This window comes from Gracilinanus agilis, chromosome 6, assembly GCF_016433145.1.
Source record: "Gracilinanus agilis isolate LMUSP501 chromosome 6, AgileGrace, whole genome shotgun sequence".
Lineage (NCBI taxonomy): Eukaryota > Metazoa > Chordata > Mammalia > Didelphimorphia > Didelphidae > Gracilinanus > Gracilinanus agilis.
The window spans coordinates 32,922,570-32,948,113 of record NC_058135.1 but is presented as its reverse complement, the minus strand read 5'-3'; the positions used below and the strand labels follow the sequence as shown (position 1 = coordinate 32,948,113).

General features: G+C 37.6%; 1 protein-coding gene across 1 annotated transcript in view; it reads left to right on the top strand.

Annotated features, from left to right (window-relative positions):
- The window catches only part of MOB1B (MOB kinase activator 1B), a 93,968-nt gene that overhangs the window by 39,235 nt on the left and 29,189 nt on the right, over window positions 1-25,544 (top strand). Inside the window, exons 2-3 of the mRNA XM_044681371.1 lie at window positions 21,190-21,356; window positions 24,037-24,130. Of these exons, the coding sequence (XP_044537306.1) occupies window positions 21,190-21,356; window positions 24,037-24,130 (261 nt within the window). The remainder of the gene's footprint in view (window positions 1-21,189; window positions 21,357-24,036; window positions 24,131-25,544) is intronic.

Genomic DNA, 25,544 nt, shown 5'->3' with positions numbered 1-25,544 from the left:
AAACCCTTAACTTCTGTGTATTGGCTCCTAGATGGAAGAGTGGTAAGGGTGGGCAATGGGGGTCAAGTGACTTGCCCAGGGTCACACAGCTGGGAAGTATCTGAGGCCAGATTTGAACCTAGGATCTCCTGTTTCTAGGCCTGACTCTCAATCCACTGAGCTACCCAGCTGCCCCACCATGATCTTTTCTTGAGAAAGCATTGTTGGCTTTTTTTGGTTACTACTTCCTTTTCTAGATGGTTAGTCACTAAAGCAACCCTTTAATAATGTCTCAAAACTTTGCTAAGAAATGTAATCTTTCTCATTAGCCTGCAGTTTTCAGACTCCTTTTTTCCTTTTTGGAAAATCAGTACCACATCTTTTTTTTTGTAATCTGTAATCTCTGATCTCACAGAACTGTTATGATACAATACAGTAGACATTTAGTGCCTGCTATATGGTAGACACTGTGCTCTCATCAAGGGATACAAATAAGAAAAAGAATAACAGTCCTTGCCCTCAAAATGTTTTCATTCTAATGAGGAAAGACACTATACAAAGGCCAGAAGAAGGGGAGGAAAGTGCCAGAGAGCCATGATGAAGATGATGGTATTTTCAACTATACCTAGCAGAGCAGCTATGGCAGATGAAGAATGAAGATCCACTTATTGATTCAGTAATCACTTGGATCAGTTCTTTTGTTACTGGGGCAGGCTATTTGATTGCTTTGTTCCAGATATTATTATAAACAGAAGAGAAATAAGTGTACCTCTGCCTTCTCTCCATCAAATATTATCATCCCATCTGTCCAAAGCAGCAGTCCTACTCCTCCTATGAATCTCCTCTTTCCCTACAATTTAGTTTAAAAATCCCCCAACTCCAATCCTTTTTGTTGTCATTATCAACCATCCATGAGCCTTGGCTCATTTTGAACTTGAATGCTTATGACGGCTTCTTAAAGAACCGTGTAATATTTTTTATTTATCCTCTGTTACCTGGCCCCTTTTGGCATTGAGGTTTTTCTTCCTCATCACCAGAATTTCTCAATGTGTTATTTCCCCCTATTTGCCCCCTCATCTGTTTCTTACCAAAAGAAGAAAAATTGTTTAAGAAAAAATAACAAATATCAGAACGGATTTGGTAGTATATGGAGAATTCTGCATCTGAATTCCACTTCTGTAAAGAAGTAGGAGAAGCACCATCTCATATCTTATACTTGAAGTCAAACTCGATCATAATTTTCACAGATTCCTGTTTCAGTTTCTCGTTCTTTCAGTTTGCATTGCTGTAGTCATCTTATTTATAAACTGACTTTGCATCAATTCTTATATCTTCCTCTATTCCTCAATATTGACTGTATTTGTTACTCCTGTGCTTACAGCACAGTATTCATTATTGAGGTAAAACAACTTGTCTAGTCATTCTCCAATTGATGGGTCTTTATTTCATTTCCAATTCTTGCTACTAAAAAAAGTGCTGAGGTATGTGAGGGTGACCTTTCTTATCACTGACCTCTTTGGGTTATATCCAGCAATACAGTCTTGTCAACACTTGTTAAGCACATTCCATCCTGGTCCAGGAGCCTGTTATTTCCAAAGCTATGGCCCTGATTTTCAAGTCTTGTTCTCACATATCATCTCTCTCACCAGCTGATCAGTTATGATGTATCTGCCTTCAGGATAGGCAAGAGGTACATTGGGAAATTTAAGTCACTAAAAAAAGGTTTTGATTTCTTGCCCAATAGTTCATACTGAGTCTTTTCCAGGGCTTTCTGGATTCCTTCTGGCTGTGTCATTTGTGACCATGTGAATCACTATAAACAATAGGCACCCAGTTTGTCAAGTTTTTGGTGGGTTACCTGTCAACTTGCATCTATTCTCCACTCAGTAAGAAAGCAGACCTCTCTGTTTGTTAACCCCTCCAGAAATTGCACCTTAGTAGGAATTCATCAAATGCCACTACCCTTATTGGATGATTTGTCACTTGACTGCAGCAATGAATTCCTTGGAATTCCTTTTTTGCAGAAGTGGAATTCAGATGCAGAATTTCCATATATTGTTATTCCTTTATGGTACTTGGCTAGTTTTTCTTTTATTTCAATAAGAGATGGCTAGGAGAGAGGGAACAATACACTGAGAAATCTTTGTAACCTGAAACTAGGCTATCAATAGAAATGTCTCTTTTCTATGGAGCTAAGGAGCAGTTTTTGCCTGAGGCTACTTTGCAAGTCTCCTGGCTTCCACATCTACTAGGCTTCTGCTGTCTGCAGCCTCTTTCAGCCTCTCTCAGCCTCACTCCTTTGCCCAAGGTCTGTGCTCCCCAGCCTCCTGGGGTCTCTGGTCTAGTTGTTTTCAGGGTCAAGCCCCCGTGGTCCTAGTCAGCTGCCCAGAGCCTGGAAATTGGCCCACGCTTGTTCCTCCACCTGAGGTTTTCCCCTGAGTCTCAGCATGCTGAACTACTTCCACTGTCTGATGCCTCTCTCAGCCCCACTCCCATGCCCAAGGCCTGCGCTCTTCAGCCTCCTGGGGTCTCAAGTCTTGCTGCTCTCAGGGTCAAGCCCTTAGTGGTGCCAAAGAGCTAGATTTTGTGCCCCCACTTGCTCTAACTCTGGTGTGCAGCCTCTGACACTGGTACTGTGGGTGGGGTGGGGGAGGGTTGATCCCCCCCCGCATTTTGATGGTAGCTGTTTCCTCCCTTATAGTGTGGAAGTGCCCAAGTCCCAAGTACCTTCGATACTGCGCCCTATTGTGGGGGTTCCTTATTTCATCTTGATTTGTTTTTTTTGTCCTTTGGAGGTATGCTGGTGGTCGGTAGTGAGGAGAGTAAAAGAACTTTGCTTCTACTCTGCAGCCATCCTTGCTTATCTATAATATGAAGTATTGGACTAAAGCATTCTAAGGCCCCTTCTAGCTTTAGATAAATGATCTTAAGATTTTCACATTTTCCCTTCATTCCCTAAATTCTTTACCTAGTCTTAATGACTTGTTTTACTTATTTGGTCTTACCAGCTCTAGAATGTGGAGGGCATAGGTTCGAATTATGGGAGCTTGAACCAAAAATTTTTCCCTAGAAGCATAACAACATCACTGGTTGGATTCAGCTGGAATCTTCATTGAGCCTAATTAGGCAATTACAGAGTGCATATAGTTTGACTGTTAAGGGTCAAACAATGCTCGTCATTACTACTGCAACTCTTGCATATTGCAAATAAGTCTTCTGTGTTCTGTTTCCTGCACAAACTACCTGCTTTTTCTTACTTATCCTTAGGGCCTTATAAATTTCCCTTCCCTGATTTCATTCTTTGCTTTTCTTGACCATTCAGAAGACTTTCAAATTCCTTCTTCTTTCTCTTTCTTAAGCTTAAATTCTCCTCCTCTTTTCTACCTCCTTCCCTTCTCCTTCCTTTTTCTCTTCTTTTTTTCTCCTTCCCCTCTCATTTTCAGTATAAGCATCTAAAGTGTTCATAAGTATTAGAAGTATTAGAATTCCTATTCAGAAGGTAGGCAAATTTGGTGGCTTTATGTTATCAGTAGTTTCTTGTACTTAGGACCTATAAAAATCAAATTTCTAAAGCAAAAAATTCTCTAACGAAAGATTTCTTAGTGTCAACTGACATGCCACTTCAAGCTGTTACCTAGTGCGACCATATAATTAGGACAGTTTTTTTATGGCTTCTCCCCTTCTTGGGCCACTAGAATTGTGCTATAACTCTAAAATCCAGCATTTCACCAGAATAAAAGTGGGAGTATTTTAGATGAATGTTACTTTGTGTCTAAAAGAAATACTTTTTTAAAAGGACCTAGGAAAATAGAAAAAAAAAATTGATATAGTAAAATGAAGGTCTGCAGCATTTTGAGATTACCTATGTCCATTACATTCACAGTCTTTAATTATGAACTAGTTAATATACTTGTTCTTTTTTCAATTGTGTCCAACTCTTTGTGACCCCATTTGGGATATTCTTGGTAAAGATATTGGACTGGCTTGCCGTTTCCTTCTACAACTCATTTTACAGATAAGGAAACTGAGACATACAGTGTTAAATGACTTGTCCAAGGTTGGTAACAGTGAGTAAATAAGTGGCTGAGACTGGGTTTGAACTTAGGCCTTCCTAATTCTAGAGGCTTTGGCACTCTATCCATTGTACCACCTAGCTGCCTGTGTTATTTAGAATTACTGGGGTTCTATTTAGAAGTATTAAGCCTTAAGATATGTAGACATATGACAAACTTCCTGTGGACATGTGGGGGACTTTGATACTACATTTTCCGTGATGCAACGGGTTTCCTATTTTGGACATGATGATGTTTTCAACGTAAAGCCTGGCTTTAAGTATTAGCCAACCTGGCTTGATGCTCTCTCTGGTACAAGGCAGACAAGATGGAAGGAGATACGAACTGGCGGTATTTTTGAAAGAGTCAGGCGGGGTCTTATATATTTTTACCAACATGGCCAAGGTAATTAAAATATTACTTTTCCTCATAATATCAGCCTTTATTATTTTTAATTGTTACATTTCTGGCAACCACATTGGAAACGTATTTCTCAATTTTTTAGATAGCCTACCAGGCCATGAAACTCTGAGACCTGGAGCCTCGGACATGCTCTTTTTCCATGCTTGCTCCTCTCCCTATTCTCCCCAGCCTCGAGGCTGCTTTTCAGGGAAAAGGGACAATGGTTTTAATTGCCGCTGGGCTGTGAGTTCTTTTGCCCAGTGCTTAGGGCCTGGTGGCCCCTACTCACACTGTTCGAATGCTGGTGCCCTGCCTGCCTCTGCTGTTGATTCCTACTAAAATTCTAACGTTCCTGCCTTGCTGGACTGCTCTGCCGTTCCTGACTTGCAATTGCTTCTGCTTTTCCTGAGAATCCCATGCACTTGAACACCACCACTGATCTCAGAGACTGTTTCTGCTGCTTAAGATTTGGGAAGTATACCTCCCCCTCCCCTACTGACTTTTAATCTGAAAGATGCTTTTACTCCACTTTCGCCCTCCACACCCCCGTCCTCCACGTGGGTTTTCTAAAACCAAACGTAAGCTTTTCCCTATCTCGGCTAGCGTTTACTCTTCAATTGGGCCACATGGTTTATTTCAAACTTTCTTGCTATTATTAAATTTAAACTCAGGGGAAGAAATTCACCCCATACCTGCTCAGGACTTTGAACTATATATCCCTTAAGCTCAGAGCAGAGACTGGTTATAAGGACATTGAATCGGACCAGAGGTGGACTTCAAAACCTCAGAACTGAATGGGTTTTATTTCTGTTTTAAAAAAACTCTCTATCTTACTGTATTTTGCTGATTAGTTTTGTGAATTAATTTTGTCATTTTTTTGTTGATTTTCCTGTTGCACTGAATCATTTTAAGCTAATGAAGTTTTGGCTGCTAAATTAATTCTGTTTATGATTTTATTGTAACTCCCAAATGATGGACAAATCTATTAGAACTGGCAAAAGAGGTTTTTTTGACTGTATAGCTTATTTTCTGTTACTCATTGTATTTCCTAATTTATTTAAGGTTTCATTTTTTTACTATATCAAAACAGTGCTGTTCTCTGTACCATTTATGAACATCTTACACATTTTAGAGTTGTAAATAGCCTTATGTATACTGGAGGAGCACATGTCTTTTAAGTTTTTATTCTACCTTGATAATTGTGTACAACCTTGGAGATTTTGATGCCTTGAGGATTTAAATTGTAATTTTGTGAGAGGTCTTTAAATTTTACTTTAGATCCTAGCCCCTTCTGTATAAATGATAAGGTTTTTATATATTTATTTTAAAGAATTGTTGTCTTAAAGAATAAGCTTTATTTATTTTATTGTGAAGAATTGTCATATATATATATATTTCTGTATGCATGATGTTATTCTCTATGATTTAGCCAGCTTTTATCAGAAGGATCTAGAATTCTTAAGGATAATTTAGACCCAGAAGTTTTTTTTTTTTAATCAGATTTTTTAGACTCTGCCCCAAAATTGCTATGGAGGCAGTAATAGAGTTTGTTGAGAAAATATCTTAGCCAAGGTTTGAATTTGTAACAAATATGGTTTTTTAAACATCATAGCAAGTGATTATAATAATGAGTTGTTTACTGTTGTTTTAAAATGTGTTATTAGAAATTATGGTACTCTATTTGAATGTGCATTGTGAATCTGCTATTTTGTAAAACCCATTTACACTCACAGCTCATGCAAAGGCTTAACAGGAAATGAATCACATTTTTGGGTGAAAAACCTTTCACTAGTTCTAAGCTATTTATTTTTTTGATTTTTAAAACATTTTATTTTTCTTCCTTACATGTGCAATGCAATATTTGTTCTTTTCCCATTTTTTTAATCCTTGAAAGCATTGTTTCCTTATTGCTTTTCCTTTTAAATTTTTTAATTAGAGCAATTGATTTTTCCTTTTTTCTCATTTTGTGTTAATCCTTTTTTTTATTTTACAGTGATATAAGCTTAATGCAAATATATATTTGCTATAATATTAATGCATACCTGAAAAGCCTGAGACTATGGTAACCTGCCAATTATTGGTAAATATCATGGGACTGTGATTTAATGTCTGTCTGATTCCAGGAGAAGTGCTAAAAAGAGCCACAAGGTCTTGGAGACTGACTGAGAATCTGCAAAGTTCCAAGGAGCAAAAGGCCATGCAGATCATGGATTGCAGAAGTTCTATGCCAATACTAAAGGGCTTGAAACCGGGGTTTGAGTTTTGGAGTCGTAGTCTTTTCTAACATTTTAGAGGATGAGAGTCCCCTTTAACTTAAATTCCTAGTAAAGCACTTAAGATTGGCTATCATTTATGGCTCATTCCCTGAGAAGGTGAAGGAGAATCAGACCATGAAAAGACATTTCCCTTGCTCACATATTGAGTCCTCTTTTTTCTCTCTTATAGAGAATGGCAATTTTCTGTAGTCCTGGCCCTGAATGGGTACTTGCAAACTGCTTAAATCACTTTAATTGGGCCTTGATTCAAACGCCTGTTATAAGTTTTTTTTTTCCTTACATTTTTGCACATTTTTACATTTCATTCACAAGTTAATTTTTTTCTTCTTTAGTCGAATTTTATTCTTTTTTTTTATTCTTTCTTTTGCCAATTGATTTCATACAACCCCGTGACTCAGCCATGCATCCTTAGCTGACCTGAGGTACCCTCTTCAGGGGAGAAATGTGTTATTTAGAATTTTCCTAAGGGGGGGTGTGTGTTAAGTTTTTATAATCATAATGTCTGAATTATAATCTATAATGCAAGTTAATTTTGACTCCTTTAGGAGTAATCTCAGGCGGGTAATATATAATTCTCAGAAGAAAATGTATGTTTTATAATCTATAATATAAAGTTTAAATTCTTAGGATAAGGATTTTGCCATCTCCCCAGAATCCAGACAATGAAATGTTTGGTGAAAACGCCATGAAGATTCAAATTTGAACTTTGGAGTGCAGTTGATTTGAACTATGGGGAGTTGAATGAGTTGAATGCATTTGTTTTGAATGTACACTCTTATGCCAATAGGGGACTGCCCCAAATTGGCTTTTTGTCAATGTGGTTAGTTTTTATCGTCTTTTCTTTTATCCCCAATTTTCTGTAATTTGGAAGTTGACTGTGGTTTAAGATCCACTGAAAAAGACTAGTCTTTTTCACCGGATCTCAGAGGGGTAATGTGTTATTTAGAATTACTGGGGTTCTATTTAGAAGTATTAAGCCTTAAGATATGTAGATATATGACAAACTTCCTGTGGACATGTGGGGGACTTTGAGACTACATTTTCCGTGATGCAGCGGGTTTCCTGTTTTGGACATAATGACGTTTTCAACTTAAAGCCTGGCTTTAAGTATTAGCCAACCTGACTTGATGCTCTCTTAGGTACGAGGCAGACAAGATGGAAGGAGATACGGACTAGTGGTATTTTTGAAAGAGTCAGGCATAGTCTTATATATTTTTACCAACATGGCCATGGTAATTAAAATATTACTTTTCCTCATAATATCAGCCTTTATCATTTTTAATCGTTACATGCCTTAACACAAAATATACTTGTTTGTCTAAAATCAATTATAAAATTTTGTTTGCATTTTTTATTTCCTTCAAAAGTTCCTTCTAGCTACAAACTGTAATTCTATAAACACCTGTGAAGAGGGCACATCATCTTTTAGCAGATGATTTCCAGAATCACATATCCAGCCCTCATATTTGTTTGCTTGACATCTTCACTTGGATATGCTACCAAATGGAACTTATTAATTTTGTGCTTAAACTCTCCCTCTTCTAATTGCCTTCTTTCTGTCAAGGAAATTATTAATTAGCTAAGTTTGAAACTTAGAAATTATTCTTGGCTATTCCCTTTGATTCTTTCTTTTTCCTGTCTTTGCCTCTTATAGTTGTCCCTATTTTTCCACTAACACTGTAATCACCCATTCAAGGATTAATTCAGTTCTCTGTATTTTCTTGCTTAGCCAAAGGATTTTTATTTCTGCCATAAAAGAAAAACTGAACCATGGAAATAGGCATAATGGTTACTTCAGCCAAGCTGAGTAAGGCTGAGCAGTTCATAGCTTTATAACTGGACTAGGAACACAGAGGACAAATTGAAGGTGATACAAAAAGTCTTGCATGGAGTCCAGCAGAGAAATGATTAAATAATATTTCAGGAAATTCTCAAAAGAAGAATAGCCAGATACCAACAACAGTATGGAATAAATGCTCCAAATCATTACAAATGCAAATTAAAACAACTCTGAAGTTTCAGATCATAATATATTGGCAAAGAAAACAAAAGAGGAAAATGGCAATTACTGGAGGAGATCTAGGAGGATCAGCACTTGGTTGAGCTGTGAATTGGTCTAAACATTCTGAACAACAATTTGAAACTATGCCCCCAAAGTCACTAAACTGCATAGCTTGTATCCCAGCAATTTAACATACTACTATGTTAGATTTAAAATATATTTAAAACAAATGGTATGTAGTAGGAATTCCCAGGTTCCTATAAAATCTTTTTCCCCCCTGTTCTTTGTATTATCAAGATATTCAGGTTTATGTTTGTTGAATTCATAATAACAATTAAAATGTAAAAAATGAGGTGTATACAGTGCTCTGAGTGGGAGGTACAAAGTGAAGGTATAGTTAGAAGGCCACAATGGCTGAGGTTTGATTGGAACATTATGGACATAAATACTGCAAGGAGAATAGGTACTTTTCTGTTGTTCTGCCTTGGGTGGAGCAAGGCTTCTCATGGGAAAGAATATTTATTATAGACCTTAAAGGAAGTTTGTCATATATCTACATATCTTGAGGCTTAATACATCTAAATGGAACCCCAGAAATTCTAAATAACACAGGCCTAAGGTTTTAGAAAAACAAATATTATGAGGTAGTGGATGGTATTGCCTAAAAAGTACTAGAATCTTAGGAAAACAAAACAAAACAAATTAATCTTTAATGCAAGAGTTTGGAAAAAGAACCTTGGATGCATTTAAGTAGCATGTATGACTACTTTCCTTCTCATCTTTACTGATTATTCATAGTATAATACAACTACATAGTTTCTGAGGGAGTTCTAGACCTTTCACCTATCACTGACTTTAAATTTCCAAACTAATAGCTGAAATTCTCCAAACAATGTGAAGTAGGAAAGCATTATCCATTTTTACCTAGAAAGAAACCTCCTAAAAGCTCAGCTTCCTATCTCATCATTAAAAGCAGTGGGAAAAGAGAGTTTCAATCCCATTTATACAGTTTGAATTTAGATAAGTCTCTTCCTCTTTCAAGTTCTCTGAACCTGTTTCCTCCCCTGAAATGAGAGTTTTGGACTAGGCGGTCTGAGGTCTCAACTCACTTTGAATCAGTCTATGATCCTATTGATCATTCTTACATTGTCTCACACAAAGCTGCAGAAGATTATTTTTTGTAGATTGTGTAGATTGTTTTTTTGGAAGGGGTCCCTGCTTTTGTTAGATTAAAAAAACAAATCCTAAACTTGCATATTAAGTGAATTGGAACAAAGAGTAACATAATATACATCTGTGGAAAGAAACCAAATTTATTTTTTAAATTTGAGCCTGAATTGAACAATGAGTGTACAAATAGTGAGGTAAGATTGATGATAATGTAGAGAATAGGGGAGATATGTCCTTGGAGTTTCCCTGGACCAATTTGGGGTCCTACCTTATTTTTTAGGTTCTAAAGAGGGAAAATATCAATCTCATTGAATTAGGAAAAGATGTAAGAAATTGAGTTGCATCGTGAGAAAGTATAGGTCAGTCAGTCATTCAGTACCTATTTTCCAGGTCCTGTGAAGAGACTAATATTGGAGGGAAATTGGTTTACTTTCAATGGGGAATAATCAGTTGGATGAAAACAAAACTAAGTCACTGTTTTTCTTTAGATAAGAGAAACCTTTCAAATAATATTGGCTAGTCCCCAAATAATTTCTTGTATGCCAGTGATGGGTGGATCGCCAGCCAATAATCCATTCTGAGTTTGTGTTGTAAAATAAATCATTTTTTATATCCATACTAATACTGATATATTTGCTTCTATAAACTTAGGTAGGCAGCTATGGCAGAAGCACATATTAATCATGTTAGGACTGATAAGGACCTTTAGGAGCATTTTGATTAGTTCCCTTATCCTGTAGCTCAGAAATTTAGGATTAGCTCTGGTCAGGACATACTAAATCCCAGGTCTCCTCTAATAAATGTTTTATGTGCACAAGTTTTACAACATATATTTTCTTAAACTTAGGAGTTAGTTATTAGATTTGAGCCACAAGTGCATATATGTATACATGTATTTGTGAGGTCTTTTGCCTCTCTTTTTTTGGTTGAAGGTGGAATTGCAGGAGGGTGAAGAAGGGAACATATAGGAGGAAGCATAGTCTAAGGAAAGTTGATGAGTCAAAAGGCAGAAGAAATTCTGTGATTCTTGGGTAAATCAAAAGGATCAGATAGGGGAAGAAGGGAGTTTGCTTAACTCAGAGTTGAGACCTTTTGGTTAATAGAGAGTTTAGAAGATTGGAGAGCCTACAAAATCTCCTAACAAACCTTAGTCCAAGCCATTCTGGCTTCTTTTTCTGGAAACTTGTCCTACCAGTTCTTCCCAGACTCACTTGTTTGTCACAGGCTGTTGTATCCCTTAGACCAATGGAGCCGAGTTACAGGTTATATGAAGGGAGTGCCTTCATCTGTCTTAAAGGCAGTATGTTATTCTTCAGGGATGTCATATTAGTCATTTGTTATTGTTTAAGTCTTCTTTAAGGAGTTTGCAAATGTATGTGATAAAGCTAAATTTTAAAATTTATTTATTTTAAAATATTTTTCCATGTTTCCATGATTTATTTTCTTTCCCTTCCCCTTCCTAGAGCCAACAAGTAATTCCACTGGGTTGTACAAATTGATACCTATTAGATACCCATTTCCATAGTATTTATTTTTGTAAAGCTAAATTTTTATAGAATATGAAAAGACAAATAGTTCCCAAATGAGAGAGGGTAGGACAGCTGCTATTTGAAAAAAAAAAAAAAGTGTTTATGTTTTGGGTAGCTTGGTAAAGGTTTTGAATGTTTCCTAATGAAAGTCAAAGAATGTTCCCAAGATGTAGATGTTCTTGTGGAATATTAAAAGAGGATATGTGCATCTAGAACCCCTCTCTAGATGTTCTTGTGGAATATTAAAAGAGGATATGTAAGGGGCAGCTGGGTAGCTCAGTGGAGTGATAGTCAGGCCTAGAGACAGGAGGTCCTAGGTTCAAACCCGGCCTCAGCCACTTCCCAGCTGTGTGACCCTGGGCAAGTCACTTGACCCCCATTGCCCACCCTTACCACTCTTCCACCTATGAGACAATACACCGAAGTACAAGGGTTAAAAAAAAAAAGAGGATACGTGCATCTAGAACCCCTCTCTGACTGGCATTTGTCTGTTTGCACAGCCCACCCCACTGCATATATGTACATATGTGTTCTTTCCCCTAGTTAAGCAATTATTAAATCAAAAGTTCCAGGGACCCAGAGTTTAGAGGTTCTAACTTAGCACCCTCTGCAAAATACCTATCCCCAAGCCCATCTCCCTAAGATTGAGAGCCCAAAGAGTTTGGATATTGGCTCAGTGAAATGACTTCTCTTAGAACCTTTTTTTTTTTTTTTTTTTTTGAGGTATGGCTGGCTCCTCCTTGCTTATTAGGTGATATAGTTTCAACTAACTGTCATTGTTTTCAGGCATAAAAACAGTGTTGCATTCCATGGAAAAATCCCCTTGAGTTTCCCTCATCCACAGCATTGTGTCTATGATTCTTTTCAGGTTATTTTTTATTAGCTACTTAAGAAAGACTTGAGGTAAGGATGGGTCTGAGAAAGAAGAACCTGGAGGAGGAGGGATCAAGGCAGGAATTCCAAACCAGAGTAGTATAATGACTCCATGGGGGCTAATGTCCTTTATTTCCTGTCCTTACTTTGTGGATCAAGTGCAAAGGAGTTTCATTGATATGACAACCCAGGAGGCTGCTAGGTAACACAGTGTTGGACCTGGAGTTGAGAGGATCTGGGTTCAAATGTGACCTCAAATACTTCCTAGCTATATCACCCTGGGCAAGTCACTTTTTTCTAGCCCTTGCTCTTTTGTCTTAGAATTCTTACTAAGCAAAAGGTAAAAGGTTAAAAAAAAAAAAGGATAACAGAGGTAAGTAGCAGGCATTTAATTAGAGGAAGATTAATTTCTCCCTGAAGTAATACAAAGCGGGTTCATTTATTTCCTTGAAATCATCCTTTGCATGACTCACAAAGGTTTAATTTTTGGAATAGTTCTTATTTGAGAAACAACTGCCAAACTACAATTTTATATATATATATCTTCACTAGCTTTGGGTTTATTTGCTAAGCCCTTCTTTCCTGAATTCCTCACATATTTACTGAATATCATTATCTGTTTATTAAATTTGGAAAGGCATCTTACTTGTGGGTTAGAAAATAATTTTTTAACAGTTAACTGACTTAATTTCTTTTTTCTTTATTTTAAAGAAAAAGTAATGGATTTCTTATAGTTATTTTTTAATTTTCCTTTTCCCATTGTTTGTGCTTTTAGTCTGAATGAAAATGGTTTATTATGCTTATATTCAAATAATGTGAAGTCTTGCTTTTTCTATGACATTCTTCTTTTGTCTCCCAGTCCCTTGATTCCTTTCCTTAAAATATCCATCATATACTATAAGTTGGCGATTTGGCTTCCATGTCCTTTGGTAATACATATGATTTAGTCTTCTAAGCCCCAAATGCCTCCCTAAAACATCTTGTCATGGTTCTTAAAAGCTTATTCCCAGTCAGTATAAACTCCGGTAGGTTCTATCCACTTGGAAAGGCTTTGAATATTAACCTTCAAATAATATTGAAGACAAATTTGGTTTGGGCATCTGAAGGCCAGCCTAATAAAATTTGGAAAGGTTTGTGGTCAGAATACTGGCTACCAGTTATGGCCTTAGGGACTAAATGGAGTTGAGATCTACATTGGTGAAAGGAGTACACTACTAGTGAAATAAATCTTTGAAAGAGTACTTATCTTCCTTTAATCACTGTCAGCAAGATCTGAATTCAAATCCAGTCTCAGTCTCTAACTGGGCAACCTTGGGCAAGTTACTTTAAAACTTTGCTTCAGTTTCTTCATTTATAAAATGGGAGTAATAACAGCACTTACTTTTATCATTGTTATGAGGATCAAATGAGATAGTAATTGTAAAGAATTTATCATAGTTCCTGGAACATAGTGTGTGCAATATGAATTTGTATTCTTATTCCTCATTGACTTAGTACAGGTATCCCAAAACAGAATACTCTACAATAGAATTATCAGGCCGAGAGTGTTTATGAATATACCTGATACAAGATAAGAAGTGTGGTTCTTTTCGCTTCATTTTTTCCCCACGTGAATTCATTTATCTCTTTTAAAACAGTAATAATCAGAAATCTTCCACTCCATTTCAATTTAACAAATGTTTATTAAACATCTGCGTTGGATAAGATACTTTGTGCTAAAGATAATTGAACTTGGGCTCTGTTGAAGCTAACCAGGTGGCAAGAACAATTTTACAAATACTTTTTGATAGTTGGGAAAACAAATATCAACAAAATAAAGGAGTTCATCGATATGCTATGAAAAGTGAAGAAGGAGCTCTGGCCAAGATGGCTGCCTTAATAGAGGTAAAAATGTAGAAATAGCAACAGGTGAAACAAGCAGTAGGAAAGGGGGCTATGAGCACAAAACCAGTGTGAGCAATCAGACCAGTAGCCTCCTTGGGCATGCAACTAGTCAGGTCAAAAGCACGTGTAGTTGGTAGGACTGTGTCTGAGCAGAAGAGAGCCCCCAGAAAAGCCCCCAGAAGTGACAAGAGACCTGGAAACTTCCCCTTCTTCTGTTCATGACAAAAACAATTAAGGAGGCCCAGACAAGTTAAAGGAACTTCCTAACAGCACATGTCAAGGCACATCTATCACCATATTATGTAGAGTATGTGAAAATGGACTTCAGGCAGGCTTACATGGAGTCAGCTCTGAAACCTTATCAGCATTAGGAAACTCATTTCCTTTTTGTGGGTTTGCAGCTTCAGAACATTTTATCAATACTCTAAGGCTGCTGGCATTTCAGTGTACTTGGTTGGGAATAAGGTAAGGAGGGAGGATTGGGAGGTATTGGCAGATGATGATAAAAATAGCTAGTTCCTGATCTTCGGTGACTTGTGTTCTAAGAAACGAGGCCTATAAATGTTGTGTAGACTATATACACAGAGGGGGTACAGAGATGTGTAGATAACTTCTAGGAGTGCTACTTTTGTATCAGAGACAAAAGCTTCTCTATATTAAGAAAGGTGATGGGGCAGCTGGGTAGCTCAGTATATTGAGAGTCATTGGGAGGTCCTAGGTTCAAATCTGGCCTCAGACATTTCTTAGCTGTGTATCCCTGGGCAAGTCATTTAACCCCCATTGCCTAACCCTTGCCACTCTTCTGCATGGTTGATTCTGAGGTGGAAGGTAAGGGTTATTTGAAAAAAGATGACAATAAAGAAGAATTTAAAATCTTCTACAAACACCACAGTGTAGTTGAAATAATTTAGAGCGGTGATGGCAAACCTCTGACGTGTGTCAGCACTGACCACATGGCCGCATACAGAGAAGTATGGGGCTGCATGCCAAGGATGAAACATTTGCTGTAGTGTAGACATTCTGTGCACTATAGATGACAATTCTACCTATATTAATGAACCTCTTTTGTCTTATTAAATACAGCTATATATTACAATTATACATTTTTGTTATTTAAACTATAAATATTGTGAAATTATGTTTTTTTTTTCTTGAAGTAACACACCACCCAGGTTATGCTCATTTTTTTGGTGAATTTTGACACACCAAGCTCAAAAGGTTGCACATCACTGATTTAGAGTGTTGTTTCTCCTACACTAGGAAAGGAATGTGGCCAAACAATAAGCTTTATGGGACAGTCTTTAATGGGGAGTAGGAATTGTGAAAATGGAAATGTTTGGCGATAAAAGAAAACGGTAAAAAAAGAAACAAGAAAATTACCTCATTGTTTCATTTGTGGTATATTGACATATGAGCAGCCTTCAGGATGTAGGATTTAATAGTGATACCAAAAAAAAAAACATCATTAAAACATTTTTAAAACAGAGGAAATCAAAAGGAAATTATAGCGACAAGTTCAGGAGGGTATTTTTGGTGCTATTGTAAATATACATTTTAAAAAACTATAGAGTAGGACCAGTTCAGTATCCTGAAGTGATCATATTTAATGTTTTAAGTTCATAATAAAAATTTTAAAATATGGAATAAGATGGCCATTCCTGCTATCTAGCAGCTTTTAATGTAAAAGAAGAGATCACATGTTTCTTAGTAGCTACTACATAACTTAGAGTATGTTAAGTATGAAAAAGAGTCCAGACAGAGGTCCTGAGCAATTTGAAAGAGTGATGAAGTCGGGGGTTGGGTGGGGAAGAGGAGAAAAAGCACATCCTAAGAATAGGGAATAAAATGAGTACAGGAAAAGAGAACAGTTAACAGTAGTTAGACTGCGAGAGGCTTAGGCAGAAAGGTAGTTTGGAACCAGCTTGTGAAGGACCTCAGTGATGGCTAGATTCCCCCTTAGATGCATAGATCTAATTATAGAAGTGGGCAAGACTGAGGGAGGAAAGAAAAAAGGGGTGGGGAGAGTACATAGAGTAGTAGGGGATCTATCCTTTGGAATGACAGGAGAATAAAGGGGGATGTCAACTAAACTGGAGCTGAGTTGGTTAAGGGAAGCAAAACTGGTGTAGATCAAGGAGGTCAAGAGAACTTTGACAGTGCTTCAAGGAAACTGAGAGAAAAGAGAATTATTCAGATAGAGCTGAAGATTAGCAGCAGCACTAGAAGAGGTCAAAGGAGGTGAGGATTAAAAATGACTCCTTGTTTTTTGATAGAAATGGCCATACTTTGGAGAGAGGAAGTCATTCACACCTCTGCCTCATTTTCCACAGTTTCTGAATGAGGATGTTGGCAGATTTCTCAAGTCATAGAGCTGTAAGATTCTTTTGTATCTATTAGGAGGAGGAGGGATGCCAAATGTGCCAAGATATGTTCAAGTTTTAGATGCCTTTTTCTAATATTGTAGTCCTTAGTAACAAGTCCTTCCTTGTAACAAAGAAAAGCAGGTAAGCCAACTGAGAAACCATCTCTAACAACACATGTAACATTCTGTACCTCACCTCTTCATCTGCTCTTTGGGACCCAGCTCGGTCATCACAATTAATATTTATTTGACTCCTTTTTCATACTGTATCTATTTACATTATTATAATCTTCTGTTATTCTTTCTTTGCTTTGGATGATTTCATAAGACTTCTCATATTTCTCTGAATTGCTCATTCATTTTTTTTAAGCCCTTACTTCCTGTCTTAGGATCTATGTGTAATATTGGTTCCAAGGCAGAAAAGTGGTAAAGGCTAGGCAATTGGGATTAAGTGACTTGCCCAGGGTCATATATCTAGGAAGGGGCTAAGGCCAATCAGGACCTCGTCTCTCTAGCCACTAAACTACCTGTCTCCTCATTCATTGTTTCTTCCTGTATAATAGTATTCCAGAATATCTGTAGACCACAATTTACATTCTACTTCTTGGATGGACACACATTTTGTTTGTCGATTTTTTTTTCCTCACAAAAAATGGGGTTAGGACTATTTTGTTATCTCTGCACAGCACAGAGGCTGGCATGGTGCCAACCTCCCTCTCCTCAGGCTCTGTCTGTTCCTGAGCCAGGACTGGGGTGGTTCCCCAGAGAGGTTAACTGTGCTGATACAACTCAGCCTCAGGATTCTAGAGGTAGCCTTGGTGTATGGGAGAAATATATATACTCAAAACAATAGCTCATGAGCCCCTGGTTCATTTATACAAATCATTCTGTGTGATATCATTTACTCTTATATCTGAAATATTTATTACATGAGAAAGCAAAAGAAAAATAATAAAACTGTAACTTTCAACTCAGAAACTTAGGACACATACTATAGTGTCTGTGGGGAGGAAGAGTAGATGCAAACTTATTGGAATGTAGCATTGAGGCACAAAAATAGGGAAACTTGTGCCCAGAACAACTCGCCACACTGGACTTTAGTCCTTATATGTGTTTTCTTTAGGGAATAGTCTGAAGCATTAGTTACATACTATTCTTAGGCCACTGAAACAATGTTAAACTTTTTTACCTAATAGCAATCTTAAGCCTGGTATCTGTAGAACTTCCCAGATCTCTCTTGGCTAACCTCTGAGGCTTTGTGACTTTCAGTGCAAAACAGATCCCTTTAATCTTGGAATTTGCAAAGGTAGACATAGACTTTGAAGGATTTTCTTCTCTTGAGCTACAGAGGGAAGTAAAAGGAAATATTGCCAATATTTTAAGCAGTTTCCTTTCTCTCAAGTTGTAGACAACAACACTAGAGAAAGCAACACTGGCTTTCCCTATGCAGCTCTTTATACAGCATAGACTGCTACCAACTCCAATCAGCAGGAAACCTTTCCTCCAGTCAGGTCAGCTCCCTGCATCATCTGTGAAGCCTGTCTCTCTTGAGTTTAGCTCATTTTAGCTTCGGTTTCTTTTTCTTGGCTTCTCTTTTCTGTGTTTCTCAGGTCTTTCCTCTTTTATGTTCTGTTTTTGTAACAGCTTTTCTGCTTGCTTCTCAGTGACTCCTGCCTAAAATAAGTTTCCTCATATGTAATGGGTGATCCACCTTGATTTTAAGTTGAGAAACCCTAAATCTACATTTCTATTACATATAACATAAGTGGTTAATATATAATTTTCTCTTAATTCCCAAGTAATTCTTTGATAATAGCTATTAATAGCCAGTGGTGCCCAAACTATATTCTAGACACTATTATTACAAATACTATCTCATTTGATCCTTACAACAACCCTGAGAGGCAGATGCTGTTATTATCTCCATTTTAAAGATGAGGAAATTGGAGACAGACCAAGGTTAAGTGACTTACCTAGAGTCATACAACTAGTATCTGTTAGATTTGAACTCAAGTCTTCCTGATTCCAGGCCCAGCACTCCTTATTCAAAGTTTGCAAAGCAATAGAATCCAAAGTCTTGAAACCAGTCGTAAGCAACATAACTTTTGGGAAGCCACGACTGCTGGCATTTTTAAATATCATTCATTAGCTTTTCCTTCTAAGGCAGTGATGGGCAAACTACAGCAGGCAGGCCTGATGCGGCCCCCTGAAATGTTCCCAGGACATTATTCCTACTCTGACAAATACAATGAGTATGATATAATATAATAAAACTTCGAAAGAGTTGCCTTAGAAACAGACTGACAAATGAGCATTTCCTTTCCTTTGGCCCCCTCTTTAAAAAGTTTGCCCATCAATGATCAAAGGCAGTGCTTTCTCTGTGAATCTCATTCAAAAGTCCTTTTTTCTTCCCCTTTCAGTAAATATAATGGCCTTTTAAGAAAGATGCAAGACCATAGATTAGTAGAATTTTTGTGCAGTTTTTTCATTTGTATTCAATTTGTCGTGACTCCATTTGAGGTTTTTGTTGCAAAAATACTGGAGTGGTTTACCTTTTTTTTTTTTCCTAGCTCATTTTATAGATGAATAAACTCAGGCAAATAGGGATAAAGCAACTTGCTCAAGGTCACACAGCTAGTGAGTGTCTAGTAGTATTAGTGGGGGTATAGAGAGTGCTTGTTGATAAGACTATTGATCATTTTCACTTCATTTAAAAACTGTATGAGTGTATTTGTGTTCATACTACTTTTCTTGTTGAATGTAAGCTTCTTGAGGGCAGAGACCATTTCCACTTTTGGCTTTGTTTCCCCAGTGTCTGAGTACTCTTTGATCCAGTGACACTGGCCTCCTTGCTGTTCTTTGCATATGCCACTCCATTTCCTGACTAGATGAAATTTTCACTGGCTCTTCTCCATGTCTGAGACTCTCTCTTAATCTGTATCTCTTAATTTCTCTTATTTCTCAAATTCCCACCTTCTGCAAGAAACCTTCCCTCTGAAATTATCTCCAGTTTATCTTGTTTATACAGATTCTTTTGCATAGTCTCCCATATTAGACTGTGAGCTCCTTAAAAGTGGGGACATTTTGCCTTTCTTTGTGTCTCCAGCACTTAGCAGGTTCTTAATAAATGCTTGCTGGCTTATTTTTATGAATAGTTTTGTAGCGAGTTGTGTTTATGTCCAGTTGCTTTAGTTATGGAATCTAATTTGACAAAGACCCTGCTCACATGAAGGAAACTAACCATCTTTTAAAAGTTTCCAAGACTATCAGCTTTCAGCTGATCACATTGTTAAATACATTGATTTACAGGTAGTCGGTAGTAGTTGGAAAATATAGAACATCAAATCTAGTAAAGCCCTATTTGCCTGGAAACAATTAGAGTGATGGCCCAAATAGATTTATGTTTTCAGAATGAAAACTGATTTACCTGACTGGTAAATTACATATTATTTCCTTAAGTATCATGCATGATTTTCTTTCTGTTCTGTATTTCTCACTCCTTTTAAAAAAAAAAAAAAAGAAGTGATTGAGAAGCCAGGACTTAAGACTAGAAGAGAAAATGAGAAAAGTTCACCAAAGTCCATTTGACTTTTTTTTGTTTGTGTGTTATAGTCTGTATTATGTGATTATAACTCTTTATAATTTGTTTTTAGTATGCATTAGGCCAGTGATGGCAAAGCTAGGCATGGGTCCTAAAGATGGCATGCAGAGTCCCTTTCCTCCTGAATTCATTATTAGAAAGGCAGAGAGACTCAGCCAGAGCTGCATTCCTCTTCCCCTCTCCACTGTGCTTGATGACATTTTTTTCATATTCTCCACCCTAGCAGCCAAAGGAGAGCACTTTCTCCCTCCCCTGTGTGGGGTAATGGGGAGGGGGCATGGCACTTGGTCTGGGGGATGTGGTGGGAGAATGGCCCAGCACTCCATCTCTAAAAGGTTCTCCATCACTGCACTAGGCAGTCAGGTTTATTAATAGTTTCCTAAAATCTCTGCTTGGTAGAAAGCTACAATAAGAAGCATGTGGGTATGAATGCTTGTTAAGTATTTGTCATTAGATGTGGTTCTAGGATATTGCTGCAGCAGTACAGGCCAAATGTATGGCCACTATTTGCTAGGGAAGTCTGTAGTCTGGGCAACTGATTATTCGTTTTCACAATTGGGCAGTCAGCAAGCATTTAAGTACCTGCCCTCTACCAAGCCCTGGTGCTAGGCTCTTGATTAAAACTGATTAAAACTGATTAAAACAAAATTGATTTGGACTTCAAAGAGCTCTTGTGAGGGAGTCCCTCTGTGTAGGTGTAAATACATACAAAGTCACCGATATGGTAGACCAATGCCACCTGGACCCTTCAGACTCCCTGGGATATTTGTTAAGAAACATCGATTGTGTCAGATAAAATATATCAATAAGGTTAAAAATGCTTCGTCTGCGACAGTTAGGTGGCTCATAGAGAGCCAGGCCTGGAGGTTCTGGCCTTAGATACTTCTAGTTGTGTGATTCTGTGTAAGCCACTTAACCCCAATTGCCTAGCCCTTATCATTCTTCTGTCATGGAACTGATACTTAGTATTGTTCATAAGACGGAAGATAAGGGTTTTAAAAAAAAAGAATTGTGCCTAAAGTACTGAAAAGGAGCTCTTTTTTGTTTACGTATGTACAGTGGTAGTCGTTCCTCCAAAACTTTTAAGCCAAAGAAGAACATTCCAGAAGGTTCTCACCAGTATGAACTCCTGAAACATGCAGAGGCTACCCTGGGGAGTGGCAACCTGCGGACGGCTGTTATGCTTCCAGAGGGGGAGGACTTAAATGAATGGGTCGCAGTGAACAGTAAGTGGACCCTCATCTCTCTCTTTCACTTTCCTTGCACATGTGAACATATGGCTTTGCACTTGGCTTTAATAGGATTTTGTCTTTCTAAGTGTTTAGGAACAGATGTCTTGATTTTCTTCTCTGCTGCAAAATCACAACCTTCCTTGTCTGAAAGTGTGCTTTAAATTTGAAACTAGATAGATAGCCATGTTATAAAGATGAATTGTGTGCATCTGTAAAGCACTTTGAACTCCTTGGGGGAAAAATGAATTTTCAAGTACAGATTGGATGATGTTTTTGATGGATCAATTGATGTGAAGAAAGGTTAGAGATGAAAGGGTGTTAAATATCTTGATGTACTCATGAAGGAATTGATTTATTTTTTAAAGTTCATAGAAATTAGTGAAAGCCTTCTCAAAATAAAATAAGGAATAACTTGAATTATTTGATCTCTAAATAAAGGAGGCACTAAAATATAATAATGTTTTTGATTTTTGCTAATTTCAGTTTGAATGAGCCTAGCAAGTCTGTTAATATTCACTAAGAGTTTATGAGATGTAAAAAGATTGTCAGATGACAGACAGGTAGGTAGAATCAATTAATAACTAAATTTCCTTGATTGAATTCTAAAATCTCCAAGAAATTCTGAAGAAGTCCATTAATTTGCCTAATATGAGGAAAGTGGTACAACAATATAGACATTCACATTAGGGTCAGAGCAAGGTTAAACATCTCCTATGATGTTACTCTTGGGTTATTGATTTGCTTCATTAAGAGGAGGATGCCTAATGATCTGCCCTCACACTTTTCATAGCCCTCTTCTATGCGTGGCCCTCTTCTTCCCTTGAAAGATATTTTATATCTTAGGTGATAAGTTCCTCTAAAATGATAAAATGTGCATGATAATCATTATCTCATCTCTTCTGCCTTATATCTAGTCATGACTGGTTAGTAGTGAATTGCATGGAAGTTTCCTTTCCCTTTGAGAAGATTTTGTCCTTACTTGAAGAAGCAAGGATCAAGTGGAATTCCTATTTACATTCAACACATGTATTGTACATCAACTATACATAGACCACTGTGCTGAGTGCTGGGGAGGAGACAAGGGTTAAATAAGGAAGAGTTCCTGATTTGCATATCGTTTCAAGATCAGATGGCATGTCACTTCAGTATGAGAAAGGAGAAAGACAAGGGCTTTATTAGATCTTGAAGGGAAGGGATTGCTTCTGCTTAGGGGATGGTTAGGTAAAGAGAGACTTGTGCAGGGGATCATTCAATCTGGGACTGAAAGGGGAGTAAACATTTCCCTGGAATTGTTACCTCTCCATTCCAGATGGAGGGCATCTGTAGAAGAGAGGTTAACTGAAGTATTTGTGTAGGGGAAGAATCTGAAATAAATCCAGAAAGCTAAAGTGATGCCAGATTGGGAAGTCTAGATTTTGGAATCTGTAATTGCTAGGCTTGGTTATTAGATATTTTTATTATATATATATATATATATTTAATATTCCTTAAATATTATATTCATTTAATATTCCTTGAAAAGTAATATTCCTTGAAAGGTAAAGGAATAGACCTATTTTGCCCTATGCACAAGTTAAGGTAAATCTTGATCCAGTATACTGTAAAAGATTAATTGGAGGTAGGGGAAGCAAGAAACTGGTTGGGGAGGGGCCACTGAGAAAGTTCAGAATGGTTGTCATGATGGCCTCACTTTTCCTCAAAGGACCCAATACAATGTAAAATCATTAATTGACTCTCCGTAGATCTGACAATAGCAGACATTCCAGAATTTAAAAAAATTTTTTTAAAATTTAAAAAAAGTGAAGAGCCACTCATGGCTTTACTCTTGGCTGTGTCATCTGGGCTACTATTTCCATCTTCATTTTATTTCATAAAGGTGAGAGGGGAAAACTGTTTGACACTTGAGGTGAACACAAGTTTGGGTTGAATATAATTAGAGTTTAACTCTCGAGATCTTTTTATCATCTCTGATAATCTGATAAGGATGGCTTAGTTGATAAGGAAATAACAGGACGTGGGAGTTGTCTTTTAGCTCATGCTTCCAGCTCTGTCTCCGGGAGCATGGAGTTTATTATATATATTTCAAGACTCATTTCACACAAAAGAACTTCCCCAAAACTTCGCAGATGCGCAGAAAGTTATGTCATATCAAAACATAAAAGATCTCATTGGCTTCAGAATAGAACAAAGCCAAGGCTGAATTTTGACTGAGTTCTTATCAGAAAGCCAAATCGGGGAATATTATCTCAGGGTTGAATTGCCCCTGCTAAGGTTTTGGCCTTGGCTTTACCAGGCAGCTGCATTCCTGACCAAAGAGGGAGAGTGTTAACCTCTTAAATTCAGGTTTGCTAGGAACTTAAAGCTTTTCAATAAGGCCACAATACTTTTCAATAAGAAATCACAAGGATCACAAAAGGGGTCAAAAGGGGAGTCTCAGATTTTTATCTATTCTCTTATTGGCTTCCCACATATTTTCCCCTTTTCTTTAAATTAAAATGATTTATTACACAGGAAAACTTTTAATAATGAAAGGAGTCATCAGTTAGTTATTATAATCATCAGCTATAGGTGGATCTGATAGGATTTATAGATTAAACTGTTTATTTCTGGCTCTCTACATTTAACTTTTTATTCTATTCATTTTCCATGATCAAACTCTTGAAATCTTTTGCAGCTGTGGATTTCTTCAACCAGATCAATATGCTATACGGGACCATTACGGACTTCTGTACCGAGGAGAGCTGTCCAGTGATGTCAGCTGGCCCAAAGTAAGATATTTACATCCATGACTTGGTGTACATTTACCCTTTTTTACCTCATTACCTATGGGCAAAAAAGAAATACTGTTATCAAAAAATAAGTAATCTGAGTAGGTCAAATGAATGTAATTTGGGTGATTATAAGGTGATTGGAGGAGGAATGAAGGTAAGGGAAGGTATATAGGAGATAGAGGAAATGGCATATGTAGGAGAGGGCAGCTCAAACAGGTTTATTCCCAGAGGCTTGAGACAGAGAATACAGGGAGGAAACTAGGGCCAGTAAGAAATGTTTAGGTTTGGCTGGAGGGTTTTTCTTGTTAGTTTCTAAAATCTCTTGAGGAAGGAGTCCAGAGGGACCCTCCCTGCCAGTCAAACTGATGGCTGGAGGAAGTCTTGAGGGTAGGTACTTCCTGCCAAGATGGATGCCCCCAGTTCTTTCAAGAAATAAAAGAAAAATTATTCCTTCCCCTTGAGCCCTTGTCTTAATTTTCGACACAGTGATTCACCACAGGGTTTAAATAGGTAACAAGGGGATTTATTAATACCAGGGTCAGTCAGAAGGGGAGAGGGGTTCAGGGTTTTCTAATTGCTGCTAGGGAGAGGGGTGAGGGTGGGGGATGGTTTGCGGAGAGGTTTAGACAGAGTCCGGCTCTCCCAGTCAGGAATATTTGACTGCCTTTTTAAGTAAAGTGTCTATCAAATCATTAAAACTAGGAGTAACTTATTTGAGGATACTCTACTAGCCTATAGAAATAAACCCACAATGTCTAATCACCAAGCCCTCCCTTCCACCAGAACCCAAAGGAAATTCAGGGAAAGGGAGGGATGGAGATGGGAGATCAGGGAGAGGTCCAGAGAAATGAGATAGGTCCAAATTTTCCCAAGACAAAATAAGCACAGGCCAAGGCCAAAGCCAAGCCAAGCCGAAAGGCCAAAGCAAAAGCCTTCAGCCACAGCAAAAGCCAGAAGGCAAAAGCCCTGTCAGTTGGAACTTGACCTCTATTTATAGCTTTAAGTTCTAACTGACTTTCTGAAGATTCTAAGATGTTTAACTGACTTTTTGTGACTGTTAGAAATTACAGAAGCAAAAAGTTTCTGTTAGCCACCTTGCATTACAATACTGTTTGAATATTTCTGGTCATGTTAGCCTCCTGCTCCAAATCTTGTTGTTTTGCAGTGTTTAATGCTTTAAGTTTAAACTCATTAGTCTGCATTCAAAGGCCTCTCTCTTTCTGTTTTCATCTCTGGCCTGAACTTGCCTTTCCAGCTTTGTCCCCTATGGTGCTGAACTTGAGGTTTAGTTCTTCCAGGTAGCACCTTGGGTAGCTCCATTTCCTCATCTGTAAAATGATAATGTTAGAGGAGGTGACTTCTGAGCCTACCTCTTGTTTCAGTGATTCTGGACTCCCTGAGAGCTACAGCC